At 40.0% G+C, this 15145-nt stretch overlaps 1 protein-coding gene across 1 annotated transcript in view; it reads right to left on the reverse strand.

The window, feature by feature from the left end:
* Nucleotides 1–15145, reverse strand: part of fbn2 (fibrillin 2) — a 344878-nt gene that overhangs the window by 130832 nt on the left and 198901 nt on the right. Inside the window, exons 18-20 of the mRNA XM_080188736.1 lie at nt 9709–9834; nt 6980–7105; nt 1090–1209 (exon numbers count right to left, since the gene is read on the reverse strand). Of these exons, the coding sequence (XP_080044862.1) occupies nt 1090–1209; nt 6980–7105; nt 9709–9834 (372 nt within the window). The remainder of the gene's footprint in view (nt 1–1089; nt 1210–6979; nt 7106–9708; nt 9835–15145) is intronic.

A 15145-nucleotide genomic window follows, 5' to 3' on the forward strand; every position in this document is an offset into this window, starting at 1 on the left:
TATTACTCTATGAGAAACATCCAAACCAACATTCATTAACTGATTGATTAAACAATCTGACAGTTAAAGGCTGCATAAATCAGACAGGAGAGGATTTCTATTTTTGCATGGCTAATTGTGGAAAATGTATCGAAGAAAACTAACTTATTTGTGACTTAAATGCACAAACCCTACACTTTAATAAGGTCATCATAAACATTATGTCCTTTGAGAAGAAAACGACCACCAAATCAATTCAAAAATGGCACAAGATTAGAAATGAAATTATTTCCTCTACTCTGAAATCTTTTGTGTTTGTCCTTTGAGCATTTTTAGTGGGTTGGACCATTAGCACAGTGCATTGTTGTGCTACCTGCTCATTGCTATTCTACAATTGTAATAGTATCTGCAGCTCCGCGAAAATCCATTTTGATCCAATGCACACAATCTGACTCAGCTTTAAAAGTATGCCAGACAAAATGGAACAACGTTAATCCTCACTAATAATGTCATTTAGCCATGATACACAGAACCTTTCTGCTCAGAAGTGAGAAAATAAGTTTGCAGTGCTGCTGGAATATCAAGGTGTCAAGTTCTCAGTTTGCACGGCTGAGAATAGTTTCAGGAAAATAAGTCAGATTTTGGAAAGGAAATACACATTACCGATGAACAATTGCTGCTCTGTTGGATATGAGGGAGAACTATCAAGTGAATTCTACATTGCAAATGTAATAGTTTGCTTTTGCTGAGCTTATTACTCTATCAGAAATGTCCAAACCTATATTCATTAACTTGATTATTTAAACTATTTCGATACTTTGATAGATTAAAGGCTGCATAACTCAGTCAGGAAACGATTCCTATTTTTGCATGGCACTTTTGCATGAAAAGTGTAATGAAGAAAACTGACAACTTATTTGTGACACAGATAATACCTAAATACCCAAACTTTACACTTTAATAACACAATCGTGAATATAATATCATTTGAGAAGAAAATCTATTAAAAAAAACACAAGGCTGGAAACTAAATTATTTTCTCAGCTCTGAAATCTTTTAAGTTTGGCCTCTGAGCTCTGTTCTTAGAGTAAAAGTGAAATTGTATCTTACCAATGCAGACAGTTCTGCTCGGATCCAGTTTGCTACCAGTCGAGCACTCACATGAGAATGAACCTACTGTGTTCCTGCACTCCCCATTGACACAAGGGCTGCTCTCACATTCATCAACATCTGGAGAAATAGAATAGCTGCTCTTAAATATTGTTACAGATTTACACAGTCATGCAGTCAAAACAAAGAAAAATGACAATTTTAATAAAACGTCTTAAAAATTAGTTTCAGGAACTTCTGAGGGAAAAGTACTGAAAAGACAAGCCTGCCGCTACATGAAGCCATTGATTCCCACTCATACAGTCTAGTGGGTAAAAACTAGGGCCTTTTGAATTGTATCAGATTTTACCACTGGGTATCATTCATGCAAAATTGAATATAGCGGGTAAATAACACAGGCAAGAAAGCAAGGTGCTTCTGATTTTCCCTGTGCTCCTCACATTAAGCACTGAGGGTGTATTTTCACTACTGAGGCAAATAGCTTGAGTCAGGAAATTTCTAGACTCACCAGATAATAGGAAGGCTCACGACTGTTACAATCTTTGATTTGTGGAGGTGGTGTAGGATAAAGTTGAGTCTGCTAACCCTAGTAACAGGGCTTAGGTGGCCATAGGTTTAACCAAATGCAGCTATGTGATGGGCATGGAAGGGTCATGAGTTGGCATGGACAGTATGAGAATCCGTAAGTGGTGATTGAGAGGAATGAGAGGGAATGAATTGGCATTGGGACATGGTGACATAGTAAAAGCCTGGACGGGAGGAGGCATGGGTAACACTTTTTGAACTTAGTATTCAAGAGATTCCCAAATCCAGATTATGGTTCATGATGTCAAAGAGGGGGGTGTGAACTATAAGTCATCCAAAAGATGGTCTGATTCCATGAAAATCGCAAGGGACTAGGGAATACCTATCCACACAATAGAGCTTGCCAGGTTTGGAGCTCAGGCTGTGGGTTCCGTACCCACATCCTTCTCCTGGACCAACAAAAAATTAGGGTGCCAGGAAAGGGGTTGGAAATCCCAGAATCAGGTTCTGCCTGTCATTTTTACATTGCTTTAGGATCATTCTGACTCTGTTAAATTCAGGCCAAAGAAGGCCTCACTCCTCTGTACCCTGTTACTTGAGATCTGAACATCTACTATGGCTGCTCAGGTTCGTGCTTTCACATTATTGGCCTATATATTGTACCTTAGGTAAGAACAGAAAATTTAGCTAACATTTGTAGAAGAAATAATACAGTTTGCCATCGGCTCTAAATAATTTCAGATTGCCGACCTGTATAAAACTGAAAAACTGTCCTCATGTTTAATATAATGCAGCTTCAGTTCCTCGAGTGCAAGCTTTTTTTAGGTGACATCTTAATACATCTGCATTATTGTGGGAATTTGCAAGTGCAACTATGAAATTATTTTAGCGACATAGGGCATCACTGATTGATGTGCTTAAAAGCAGCTCTATCACCAGCAATAATCTCTTAATTGCTTATAAACTAATTTTGAGGCACATTAGACTGAGAATTGGACTGAATGCTTGAAGCTTCAGCAGAGATGAATGATTTTAAGCATCTGACCTCTCAAGTTGGCCAGCCAAGAGGAGGAAAGTAGTAGATAGGGAGGAGAAGGCATCAATGATACAGCACAAGTACAAGAACTTCCTCCTCAAAAAGAAGCAAAAATCGAAATTGTCTTCCAAATTAAGTGAATCAAAGACGATTCTAGTGAGTTACTTGACTTAATATTAAATGTATCCCGTTTAATCATAAAAAGCTGCAGTATTAGTATACACTGAATCATTTAGCAAAGGCTAATGGAACTTGAGGTCAATTTATCAAGCTCGTTGCAGCTGGCACAGATTGCATCAATCCTGGAAAATAACGTGTAGGCCTAAAAATTGGTTCCACGCCTGATCCCAAACGGTCCTCAATTGTCTTCTAATGGCATGAGCCTGATTAGCATATTTAGAGTAGTATTTAATTATGCACAGCCTGTTAAGGCACCAGATTTTCCCAGCTTCTGGGATCATTTGACCTTCCAGTTAGCCAATGCCAGGGTGCCGGGCCAGTGACAAGGGGGTGGGCCTGAGGTCTATGACAGGGAGACATGTTGGAAATCAGGCAGGGAAACAGATTGGGAGGGCTCTGATGCTGACAGCCCACGTCAGGGAGGGGGACGTGAGTGGATGAGGGAGAGGTGCGGGAGTTCCAGATGTCAAGGGGAGAGGGAGGAGGTCACCCAGTGCACTGAGAGATCGGGTGCCTTAAGCAATGGTGCCCTAGCACTCTACAACTGGGCTCACCGGTGTGTTTAGGTCCTGTCCCCGTTCTCCCCTCCCCCACAGTGTGCAAAAGTGTGGGGCGATTGCAGTCTTCATTGTACCTGATGGGCTGGCATGGATATTCAGTATTCTCGCTCAAATGATACTTAGTTTTTTGAGGGGGAGGAAGTTTCTGCCCCAAGAATTGTAAATGAACTTTATTTACTACTGAGTTTCCAAAAGTACAATTGGAGTATAGTTTTCCATTCAAACTTACCGAACCCTAGACCACACAGGTTACAACACTTAAGTTCCCGTTCTCAAGCGGGCATCATCTTATGACTGAATACTGTATCTGTTTCAAACTAGGAATTCAGTAGTGGTTTTAGTGCATGCATAAGAGCTCTAATTACACTTGTATGTCTCAGAGAAAAAAGGAAAAAGTACCTTTTGGTTTACCACTTACAAAATGATGGCTACCCTGGAAGTATACATCATGGGACATCTGTTTTAAATTAGTCCTGTTATGCCATTTGGGAGAATATTTATTGTCCAGACAAAAAAAAAATCAAGTTTCCCAAACCACAGTGCTCTGATTCAGCCCTGGTGATTCAACTACATGGGAAACAAAGATTCGCAGAGCTTGAGAAAATTGTTAATGAAACAATAACATCTGTGGATAACAACAATATTCTACTTGGAACACAAAATGTTTCCTCTGCCCTTCCCTTTTCTCAAGGAGTTTACTCATGAACCACAGTTTCCAAACGGTCCTTCATCGAGCATACCCATCCCAGGTAGCCCCTGTGGTAATAGTGGCAGAAGGTAGGAAAATAAGCCTGATGGTCACAATCTAGCTCTGCACCATCAGTTACATGCTGGGTAGCCAAGAAGCATCAGGCCCACTTTCTCACTGAAGGGTGTGGAAGGAGATTTCTGGTATTTTGCTAGGGCTGTTCTGTGACGGTGGTCCTTCTTGCCTTCTTACCCTTTATTTTGGGTCTCTATAATATCGGTTTTGGGTGGTAGAGCATCAAAAAGTCTAGTTTAGGGTGCCGACAGGTTACTTAATGGAGGGTAGCTTAAAAGCTCAAACTTCTTGATAGACTTCCACCACTTGCATTTCCCTGCAAATATCATTCAATAACAGTTGGCAAAAGCAGCAAGCTGTGAAGATTTACGCCCATCTGCTCATATTAGGATTAGGGTTTGCACCATTCTGGCTAATTTATCACATAACACAGATTGAATCTGAGATTATTCTGCTCTCTAACTTTACAGCTCAAAATGAGGTGGCATACTTGTACACTCAACTGTTGGAGATTGGATCATCTCAATGTGCTTTAATGTAGTAACCACATTGAATCCTCTGAGGCAGACAGTTTTAATGATTAAGGAATGTTTTGTTTGCAGAGATGGGCTGGTGATGGTTGGGAAATCACAATGGGGGGGCGGTGGAATTTTCCAACCCTCCAGCAGCATCCCTGCTCCACCTGCCAGCAGAGTGTTTTCCGGCAGCAGATGGCTCACCATTGGCGGCCAGTGGCGTCTTCTGGTTCCACCGATATCTATGGTGTTTTGCACGGCTCTGACAGGGAACCTGTCACAGGGTGGTCACCTTCCACAGGACCAAAGGACCCTGGCGCCTGTGGGAAGGGCTGGAAAATTCCGCCCAATGGGAAATCATATCTGTCATCCCGAATATTATCTTTTATTTATAACCAAATTGCCAAATTCCATAAATAAATTTGCGGAAGAGCCAGTGCACTGCTGTTTGTGACTTCCCTGCGAACAGTTATCCTATCTGACATATTTGTCTAACTCTTGGCTGACTCTCCCCAAAGTTTGTAACAGAACGTAGTTGCACTCAATTATTCTGCCACCTGATTTTTTTTTATGGTTAGGAAATGGTAGAGATAGAATTAATTAGAAGTTGGTACAGCAGGACTTGCTTAAAATCACATCGCCAATTAAAAGTAGACAAACATCCACTGTCACTTCTATGTCAGGAAACCAGAGGTAGTTTTAAGGGCTTTATATTTGCATTGGTAAACATTAGAAATAAGGTATAGTTAAAGATGGATTTAATTTAATGTTTCTGTGATGAGAAGAACCATGACTGGAAGAAATTTATATTAGATTTCATGCTAGACAAAGTTGTTTGTGTGTGTGGCTTGTTTTCAGTTCCAGTGGGATTCTTTGTGCTTAGAGAAAGCTGTGGCATGAATGGTAAATAGAATTGCAGGCGTTGCTTAACAACTAGAGGCCCTTTTAGGAAAGAAGAACTTTTCTTTGTTCTTTATTTTGTTTGGAAGCCAGAGCAGAGGGTAACAAGCAACTGGAGAGTGAAAAAAAACAACATTCTCAGCTTTGCTGGAAGAAAAGCCATATGAATGGAGTAATGGCTAAGAAAGCCAGTGCTAGAAATCCGACAGCTACTTAGAGAAATGAAAAAATGTTTCCAGTTAAAGAAACAAAGAGGATCTGAGAGGAGAACAGGATGCTGTTCACTCAAGTCATAGAACTGAAAAAGAATTGGCTAGTGCAAAGTCAAAAAGATATCTGAAGTGGTTTAAGGTTTGCAATCTCTTATTATAGTTTATGTGTTGCTAGTTGAAATAATTGTAGAGCAATCGGTGGCTGGATATCAGAATGTATGTGTGTAAAAGCAGTCAAGACAAAGAAATTCGGAAGGGGTTGGTGTAAAACCTGGTGTGGATTCACTGTTTGAAGTGGAATGGAAACTCTCTTCAAAAGAGTCCTTTGGAAAACATGGAATGGATTTCAGAATGCAACTGCTTAGTGAAAGTTTTATGAGAGATGGTTCTAAAGCATGTTTTGGGCGTAGAGTTTGAAAACTCTCATAGGACAATTATCTGGGGGGATTCTGTGCATAAATTCACAGATACTAACTTGAGTTCAGAGAGGAATGTGGACTAAACCACCATCATCTCATGCGCTTAAAAGGAACTTTGTGTGCTAATGAAACCATTGTAGCTTCAAATGTACTTCGTCATCCATGTTAATCATAAAACCTGTATGTATTTGTTAAGCTAAAGGGGGAGTAAAGGTGTATTGTATTATAATCCAAATTTTCATGTTTTTTTTTCTTATTAAAATAATTAGCAGTCCTGTGACTCTGTTCTTTCATGTTTGATAAAAAAGTGAAAAAATTGTGGTCTTTTGAGCCAGGGTTCCATTCTGAGATCTTCCATCCAGTTATAACATCAACTGGGATAGTAACATTTGGTAGTTGGTGGAAATACAGATTGATGAGAAAATCTAAATATACGTATAGAAGTTTTCTGACTTAAAGATGTTAAAAATACGTGTAATAGGTTGCCAACAGGTTACAAGCAGATAAAAAACCTATGTTTCTGCTCAAATAAATGCAGTCTGTAAAAATAACAGCCAATAATCAAAACCAGTTTTTAAATATTAAAATCATTTTTTGATATTGCTGGAAAGCAGAGATTGTGGAATGTGTGCTAGTTTGTTAAGAGTGTAAAGGTGGCTTTCTGTGACTGATTTGGGCAGGTGGCACCTTACAAAGCTCATGCTTGTTATTTCTTGATGCTAAATGGTTATAAAAGGTTAGGTGTCATTTTCAATTGGCTGCATTCATTAATATCCTCACCTTCACACATTTCAGAGTCTGGTTTGAAGAGGTAGCCCTTTGGGCAATTGCAGGTGTAGCTTCCAGGTGTGTTCCGACAAAGCCCATTATCACAAAGGAGCCTGTTAACTGCACATTCATCAATGTCTAGAAGACAAGAATGGTACAAATCACAGAGAATAAAAAACTATTCAAGAAAGCAGTGAACCTTCACTGAATAATTAATAACAAATTGAAACATATCAACCTATATCTAGTACATTTGGTACAAAAGGTTGGCAACATTTTGCATTTACATTCATGATCATCTATTAATGCCATCAAATCAAATTTCCATATTAATCAACCAGTAATTTAAATATTTATATGTATTATTTCTAAATGGGGCTGCATAGATTAAATAACACTTGTTGTTGTCCATTGCTATATATGTTAATTATGCTATAATTTAAAACTTAGTCAACCAGACAAGGTAGGGATTGATCAAAAAAGAGAACAATGTCATTTAATCCTCTTCATTACAATGTAGCCCTCAGAAACCAAAGCTATGTGTTCTCTTATTTTATTGAGTTATGTGCTTTAATGAGCTATTTGCTATAATCAATGTGACATTTTGGTACTAATTATAACATGATGCTTGACACTAACTTCTAATAATTTAATGATACTGCTTTGTATAGGATATAAAATGATCCACAGTACACAGTACCTTGTCAGAGTTCAACATAATTTTGCTAATTTCAATAACAAAAGTGCACAGAATTCAGTTATTGTAGATGTACAATTGGTGGCACGGTGGCACAGTGGTTAGCACATTTCAGGGACCCAAGTTCGATTCTGGCCTTGGATCACTGTCTGTGCGGTGTTTGCAAGTTCTCACTGTGTCTTGGTGGGTTTCCTCTGGGTGCTCCAGTTTCCTCCCACAAACCAAAGTCGTGCAGGTTAAGTGGACTGGCCTATTGTAAATGCATAGGATTCCGGGGTTAGGGCAGAGGGGTGGAGTGGGGTGGGCAAGGGTAATATGCTCTTTCGGAGAGTCATTGTCAACTTGATGGGCCGAGTGGCCTCCTTCTACGCTGTAGGGATTCTATGGTTCAATGGACCCATTCCTACCTGTGCACAGATAAACCGCTGTCAGGAAAAAGTAAATGTCAATGTGGCGCCATGCTATTTTTCCAATATATGTGAGACTTGCTTACTGAGGCATAAACTGCTCGATCCTCAATTTTGAGAATAGGAGTTCAACGTCAGTCTCAACCACTATCCAGCCGAGAAATCAGGTTACCAAAACAAAATTTGATTTATTTATTTACCATCACCCTGATTATGGGAAACAACTTTATCCTTTATTGCCAACGGCGCTGGTTTTGTGTTTTTGCTGAAAACAGGCTGGGTAGCAGCAACCTTCAAAAGGCAACAAGAATGTTGAAATTCCATGCAATAAAAATTGAATTCAGCATGTGCACTCACTCACCATAGACTAGTGACCACATAACAGAATATATCTATGATAGGGTTAAATATATTGGATATTTGCAAATCTCTGATGCAGAGTAGATAAAATACCTTATGTACTTATAGACATTAGAGTATTTGGCTGTTGTTACCTTGGCAGCTGCCTTTCAGAGCAATGCACTGAAAAAAAGGAAAAGCTTGAGGAATATTTGAAGAAACAATATTTTTGACAAATGTCAGTGGAAATGATTTTCTTTTGCCAAAGGCACAAATGATCTTTGGCTCCCAAGGCTCCGTGGTAAACAGATGTAGAATTCTTTTGAGTTAAACATGTGCAAGAAAGAAAAGATTTTCACTAATGCTTTCTCTGACCTCACTGCACAGAAATGTGCTATTAAAAATAACTCCAATTAAGTCAGTTACAAAGGCCTTTCTTCTCAAAAACAAAATATGGAACTCGCTGCATTGTGATTTGATTAAAGTAATTCACAATTTTCTTTCCTTTTGTCTTTCATGATTTATAGGAACCTCTCCTGAGATCTTACAACCCAACAGAATGAACTTAGAGCAAGTTCAGAGACACCTCTGGGATTATATTTACTCCAGCTGTGCAGCAGCAGAAGCAGAATTCCACAATGCCACAAAGTCTCTGGTAGTCCAGTTGAAGACTTCCATGGCAACCTGAATCTGGATTCGCACACTTTATTCTGGGATTCCATCAATTTTAGGACAAAGGTAATGATAATTTTTTTTCCACCTTTCAAAAGTTCAAAAGCACAGCAAAGCAACGTCTAAATTTTGCTGATCATTTCAGCTGGCAAAGAGATCAAATTGGCAGCCAGTGAGGTTTGAAGTTTTCTATTCTGGAAAGGGGACAAGGAGGTTACTAAAAGTGTAGTGGGAGCAGCAAACAGAGAATAGGGGCATAAATAAGATCACAGCTGGGAGAAGCATAAGTGCATTCGCAAATTCTGATTTCCAAATTTTTTGGAATGATCAAAGCATGATATTTGGAATGTTAGTTCCAGCTCATTTGCAACTCCACAATCTTACATAAAATGTTAAGTGACTTTTCCCCTGCTGCTTTACACAGCACTTGGAATTTTTTTTAAATCGCACAGCTTTCACACAAATGATTTACAGTGAATGACCTCCATTTGAAGTTTGGTTGCTCCAAACCCTAAAAGCTAGGCTGGCCAGTGATAAGTGATTTCCTGCAGCGGGGGGGTAGAGGGAACAACAAGAAAAAAAAAAGCTCCTCTGTGGTTAAATTAAACATTCACAGCCTGACTTACCCACACAATTCTTCCCGCTTAGGTCAGACTCATAGCCAGTGTTACAGATACAGCGGTAGCTGGCTCGAAGATTTTCGCATATTCCATTGGGGCAAATTTCCGGATCCAGAGCGCATTCATTAATATCTATTCACCAAAGAACAACACAAAAGTAAATACTTAAATGATTTCTGCATGAGAAACACTTGTAAAAATTCAATATTGTTTTAGTCAACTAACATTTGCCCTGTGGTGAATATGATGTTATACTCAACAGGATTTACTTTTATGAACACCATCCACAGGCCCAACTTTAAAAGTTAAAGTTAAAAACTTTAAAAGCTTGTGCTCATGTTTAGAGCATCTGTTGGCAGTGCATATTTGCAAATCAAGGTTGCATGTCCCTTGATCTTCTATTCATTAAAATGTCAAGATGAAAAATTGCAGGCTTTATATCTGCAATTTTCCAATATATGTGACATGAACTCAGAAAATGCCCCTACACATAAACATCTGGAGCACTGACTTCTATTCTTTAATGCAGTAAATTGAAAAGTGAAGACCAAGTCTAGGTAAATTGACCTTCTAAATTCTAAACAACAAATGATCCTACGCAGCCAGGTAAACCTTTATTTCATTCAGCCACAGGAAAAAACCCTGAATTCAAATTCTTGGGGCCATTTTAAGTTTATTTAATAGTGCCACAAGTAGGCTTACATTATCACTATAATGAAGTTACTGTGAAAATCACCTAGTTGTCACACTCTGGCACCTGTTTGGGGACAGAGGGAGAATTTAGCATGGCCAATACACCTAACCAGCACATCTTTCAGACTGTGGGAGGAAACTGGAGCACATGGAGGAGACCCACACAGACACAAGGAGAACATGCAGACTTCGCACAGATAGAGACCCAAGCCAGGAATCAAAATCAGGTCCCTGGCACTGTGAGGTAGCAGTGCTAACCACTCTGTCACCATGCCGCCCATTACATTACTGGGTAAATATTACTAAGTTCTATTCCTGGCCCAGTAAAGAGCTCCTGGGCAACAGGGCACATGAACTCAACTGGTAGGACAGCAAGGATGTTTAACAGCATTGTAATTTATTCAGAATAGGACATTTGATATCTGTGTGTTTGAACATCGGGAGCTTGATGGGAGATGAAATTTTGGCACAAATAGTAAGATAAGTTAACTGGGATGGTGATCCTGAACTGATTCTGGTAACTCCAAATAACGTGACTTTCATGGCCTTAAGGAGCCATGTGACAACCAATTGTTATTGATTTCTCAGTAATTTCACTAGGAAACAGAACCTTTCTAAAGCTCAGCTCTCGAGTTGATTTTCACTATTTAAATTGAGGTTTAAGAAAATATGAACTGTTTAGTTGACAAATACTTTAGGTGTGAAAGTTTTCATAATACTTCACTTGACTGGAAGGTTGATGAACCCTCCCACAGTGAAAAAAAAGTACAAACTGGGAAACAAGAGTACTGGTCCGAATTGTTTTTTTCATATCTCTATAGACTGAAATGCTAACATTTCTCCAAGATATATGTGGGTTACAGTCTTGTAACTGGAGCTTGGGGAGGGACATTAAGACTGCCATTATGTGTAACTAGTATTCAAATGGGATGATTTTAAACAGGATCTAGTAAAAACAAAATCTTGTACAGCACAAGTGTGTGAATGGCCCAGTAGCTCAGTGTGTTACCATGTAAACACACCATTCAATTAAGTGGTAAATTAATTTAGGTATTGTTCACCACCAGCCCCACATAATAGGAAGCGGTAAAGAGAATTGAAATGTTTGCACTCAGGAATTTAGAAAAAGCCTAGAGCCATTGAAGCCAATCACAGTGCTTGCATTCCAGTTTTAGTTTTGCCCATCTAACTCCACAAAACCTGGAGATGAAATCTGGGGCTTTCCTCGGCTGTGTGACTCAGTATCATACCACATGGCTCGTATACAAAATAAGCCATTGGGGATCATGTAACTCCAAAACATGGTAGCAATCTGTACTTACAATCTGGAGTTTGCAGGACTTACAATTTATTAGAAGAAACAACGGCCAGGATATTAAGGCCCTTCCCGCTGGCGGGATCAAAAATCCCAGCCAACATCAGCATACCTAGGCTAAACCAAGTATAAACACAATACAGCCAGCAGGAAAGGGAGACAGCAATGCTGCCCATAAATCAGTATGATTAGTGCAATGATGACAGAGGAATCATGTCTTCCAGTTAAACATCAATTATTTGCCTTGTGCGGTCAATGTTTTAGGAAATATCATCATTTTAATTCAGCTTGTTTAAAAAAATGTTGCAATTTTCATAATGAATCCCAAATGTGTAAATAAATACAACACTATTACCATGGGGCAGAAGAGAGTTCATAATTTCACACTGCTTTGTGTGTAATAAAAAAAGTGCCAATAATTTTAATTAAGCAACATAAGTAAGAACAGGAAGAAAGAATTTTCTGCCAAAATAAAGGTGGAATAATCAGATTATTTGAATTAAGTGATTTTGAATATTGAGTTGTAGACTATTTAGCCTGGAATTTGCAACAGGGACAATAGTGAGGCTATTAGCATGTGGGATTGAGTTGGATAGCAACTTCCTGCAGCCAGTTAAATGCGGAAATCAGGAAGCTGCTGTCCAATTTGTCCTCCTCCACAACCTTGGTTATGCTAGTGTTTTGCTGAGTGATTTGGTATTAAACATAATATGGCTGTGAAGTTGCAGTACTTTACCACTAGTCACCACCGTAAATCAGAAGCCTACAGAGTAGGATGTTCAGCAAAGCTGCTAACTTCACCTTCCTACCTGGAACATACTTTGGATCTAAGATCAGAACCTATGTGTTTCTATTGGATTACTCAATCTGATTGGCTGAGGAAACATGCTGTTGCTTGCTCTGCTCCCTAGGTTCCAAAATTCCCTGCGGGGGGCACAACACGAAGATTGATTTCTAATTACCATAAGTTAGTGAGTTAAAAAAAAGAAAAAAAAACGCCACAGCTTCTTCTTTGGGGCAGCACGATAGCACAGTGGTTAGCACTGCTGCTTCACAGCTCCAGGGTCCTGGGTTCAATTCCCGGCTCGGGTCACTGTCTGTGTGGAGTTTGAACATTCTCCTCATGTCAGCGTGGGTTTCCTCTGGGTACTCCAGTTTTCTCCTACAGTCCAAAGATGTGTGGGTTAGGTTGATTGGCCATGCTAAGAAATTGCCCCTTAGTGTCCAGGGATGCATAAATTAGAGGGATTAGTGGGTAGGATTGTGTTCGGTGCAGATTCGATGGGCCGAAGGGCCTCTTTCTGCACTGAAGGGTTCTACGATCCTATGATTCTCACCAGATGCATCCATCAATACATCTACCTTCAGCCACACATGCTGAATTTCTATAGGCGTGACTACCACACTGGTGTTACGGAGCTGAAGTCCCGTCTTCACACTGAGGAAATCCTCCACCATGTGGTGTGGCACTACCACCATGTTAAATGGGATAAATTTCAAACAGATCTTGCAACTCAAAACTGGAGTTGTGTGATGTCTCAGTCACAGCAGAATTTTATTCAACCACGATCTGCAATGTCGTGGCACAGCACATCTCCCACTCTACTAATACTATCAAACTGGGGGATTAACCTTGGTTCAATGAACAGGGCAGGAGGACATACAAGGAGCAGCATCAGGCACACCTAAAAACAAGATGTCAACTCAGTGAAGCTACAATGCAGGACAACTTGCATACCAAACTAATGAAGCAGCATGTGATAGTCAGAGCTAAGAAATCCAAGCCAACAGGTCACATCTAAGCTCTGTAGTCCTGCCACATCTAGTTGTGAACAGTACTGGAATAATTAAATAATCAAGAGGGGAGGAAACTTCACAAATATCCCCATCCTCAATGGTGAGGGAGCCCAGCACATCAGTGCAAAAGGTAAGGTTGCAAAAATCTTCAGCCACACATGCTGAGTGGATGATCCATTTCAGACTCCTTCTGTTGTCCCCAGCAGGACACATGTCATCCTTAGCCAATTTGATTCATTCCATGTGATATTAAGAAACAGCTGAAAGCACTAGATACTGCAAAGCTATGGGCCCCAGTAACATTCTGGCAATAGAACTAATGTGCTCCAGTACCAGCCATGCCTCCTAACCAAGCTGTTCTAATACAGCTACAACACTGGCATCTACTTGGCAAGGTAAAAAATTACCCAGATATGTGCTGTACACAAAAAGGAGGATAACTCCAAACCCGCCAACTGCTATGCCATCAATTTACTCTTGATCACCAGCAAAGTGATGATAGGTGTCATTGTCAGTGCTATCAAGCAGCATTTAGCAACAACCTGCTCCATGACTTTCAGTTTCGGTTCCTCTAGGGTATTCAGCTTCTAATCTAATTATAGTTTTGGTCCAAAAATGGGCAAAAAAGCTGAATTGAAGAGCTGAGGTTAGAGTGCCTTTGACATTAAAGCAACATTCGTCGAAATGTGGTAAACAAGTGCCCCAGAAAAAGAGTCAATAGGAATCAGGGGGAAACACTCCGCTTGTTGGAGTGATACCTAGTTCAAAGGAAGATGGTTGTGGCTATTAGCGGTCAATCATTGCAGTCCCAGAACTTTGCTGCAGGAGTTCCTCAAGATGGTATCCAGGCCCAAACATCTTCAGCTGCTTTACCAATTACCTTCCTTCCATGGTAAGGTCAGAAGCGGGGTATTCAGTGATGATTGCACAATATGCAGCATCATTTGCGACTCCTCAGACACTGAAGCAGTCCATGTCTCATGCAGCAAGAATTGACAGCATTCAGAATTGGGATGATAAGTGGCAAGTAACATTTACACTTACGTAGATCCAAGGCAAAGGTCATTTCCAAAAAGGTAGAGCCTAATCATCTCCTCGTGACTTTCAATTCCATTGCTGAATTCTCCACTATCAACATCCTGGAGATTATCATTGGCCAGAGACTGACTGGACTAGCCATACAAACACTGTGGTTACAAGAACAGGTCAGAGACTGGAAATTCTGCTTTGAATAAATCACCAACTCACTCCTCAAAGTCTGTCCACGATCTACAAGACATATATCAGGAATGTGATTGAAAACTCTCTACTTGCCTGAATGAGTGCACCTCCTACTACACTTAAGAAGCTCAACACCATCCAGGACAAAGCAGTCTACCTGATTATCACCTCACCCATCACCTTAAACATTCACTCTCTCCACCACCGAAGCAGTTTGTACCATCTGCAAAATGAATTGCAACAATTTTGCCTTTGACAGCACCTTACAATCATGAAATCTCTTCTCACATCTAAAAGGTCAAGGCCAACATTTGCACGGGAACACCACCACCTGCAAGTTACCTTTGAAGACACACACTATCCTGACTTGGAATTGTATCGCCATTCCTTCACTATCACTGGGTCAAATCCTGGAAC

The sequence above is a fragment of the Carcharhinus amblyrhynchos genome, chromosome 5, assembly GCF_965287045.1.
Source record: "Carcharhinus amblyrhynchos chromosome 5, sCarAmb.v2.hapA, whole genome shotgun sequence".
Classification (NCBI taxonomy): Eukaryota; Metazoa; Chordata; class Chondrichthyes; order Carcharhiniformes; family Carcharhinidae; genus Carcharhinus; species Carcharhinus amblyrhynchos.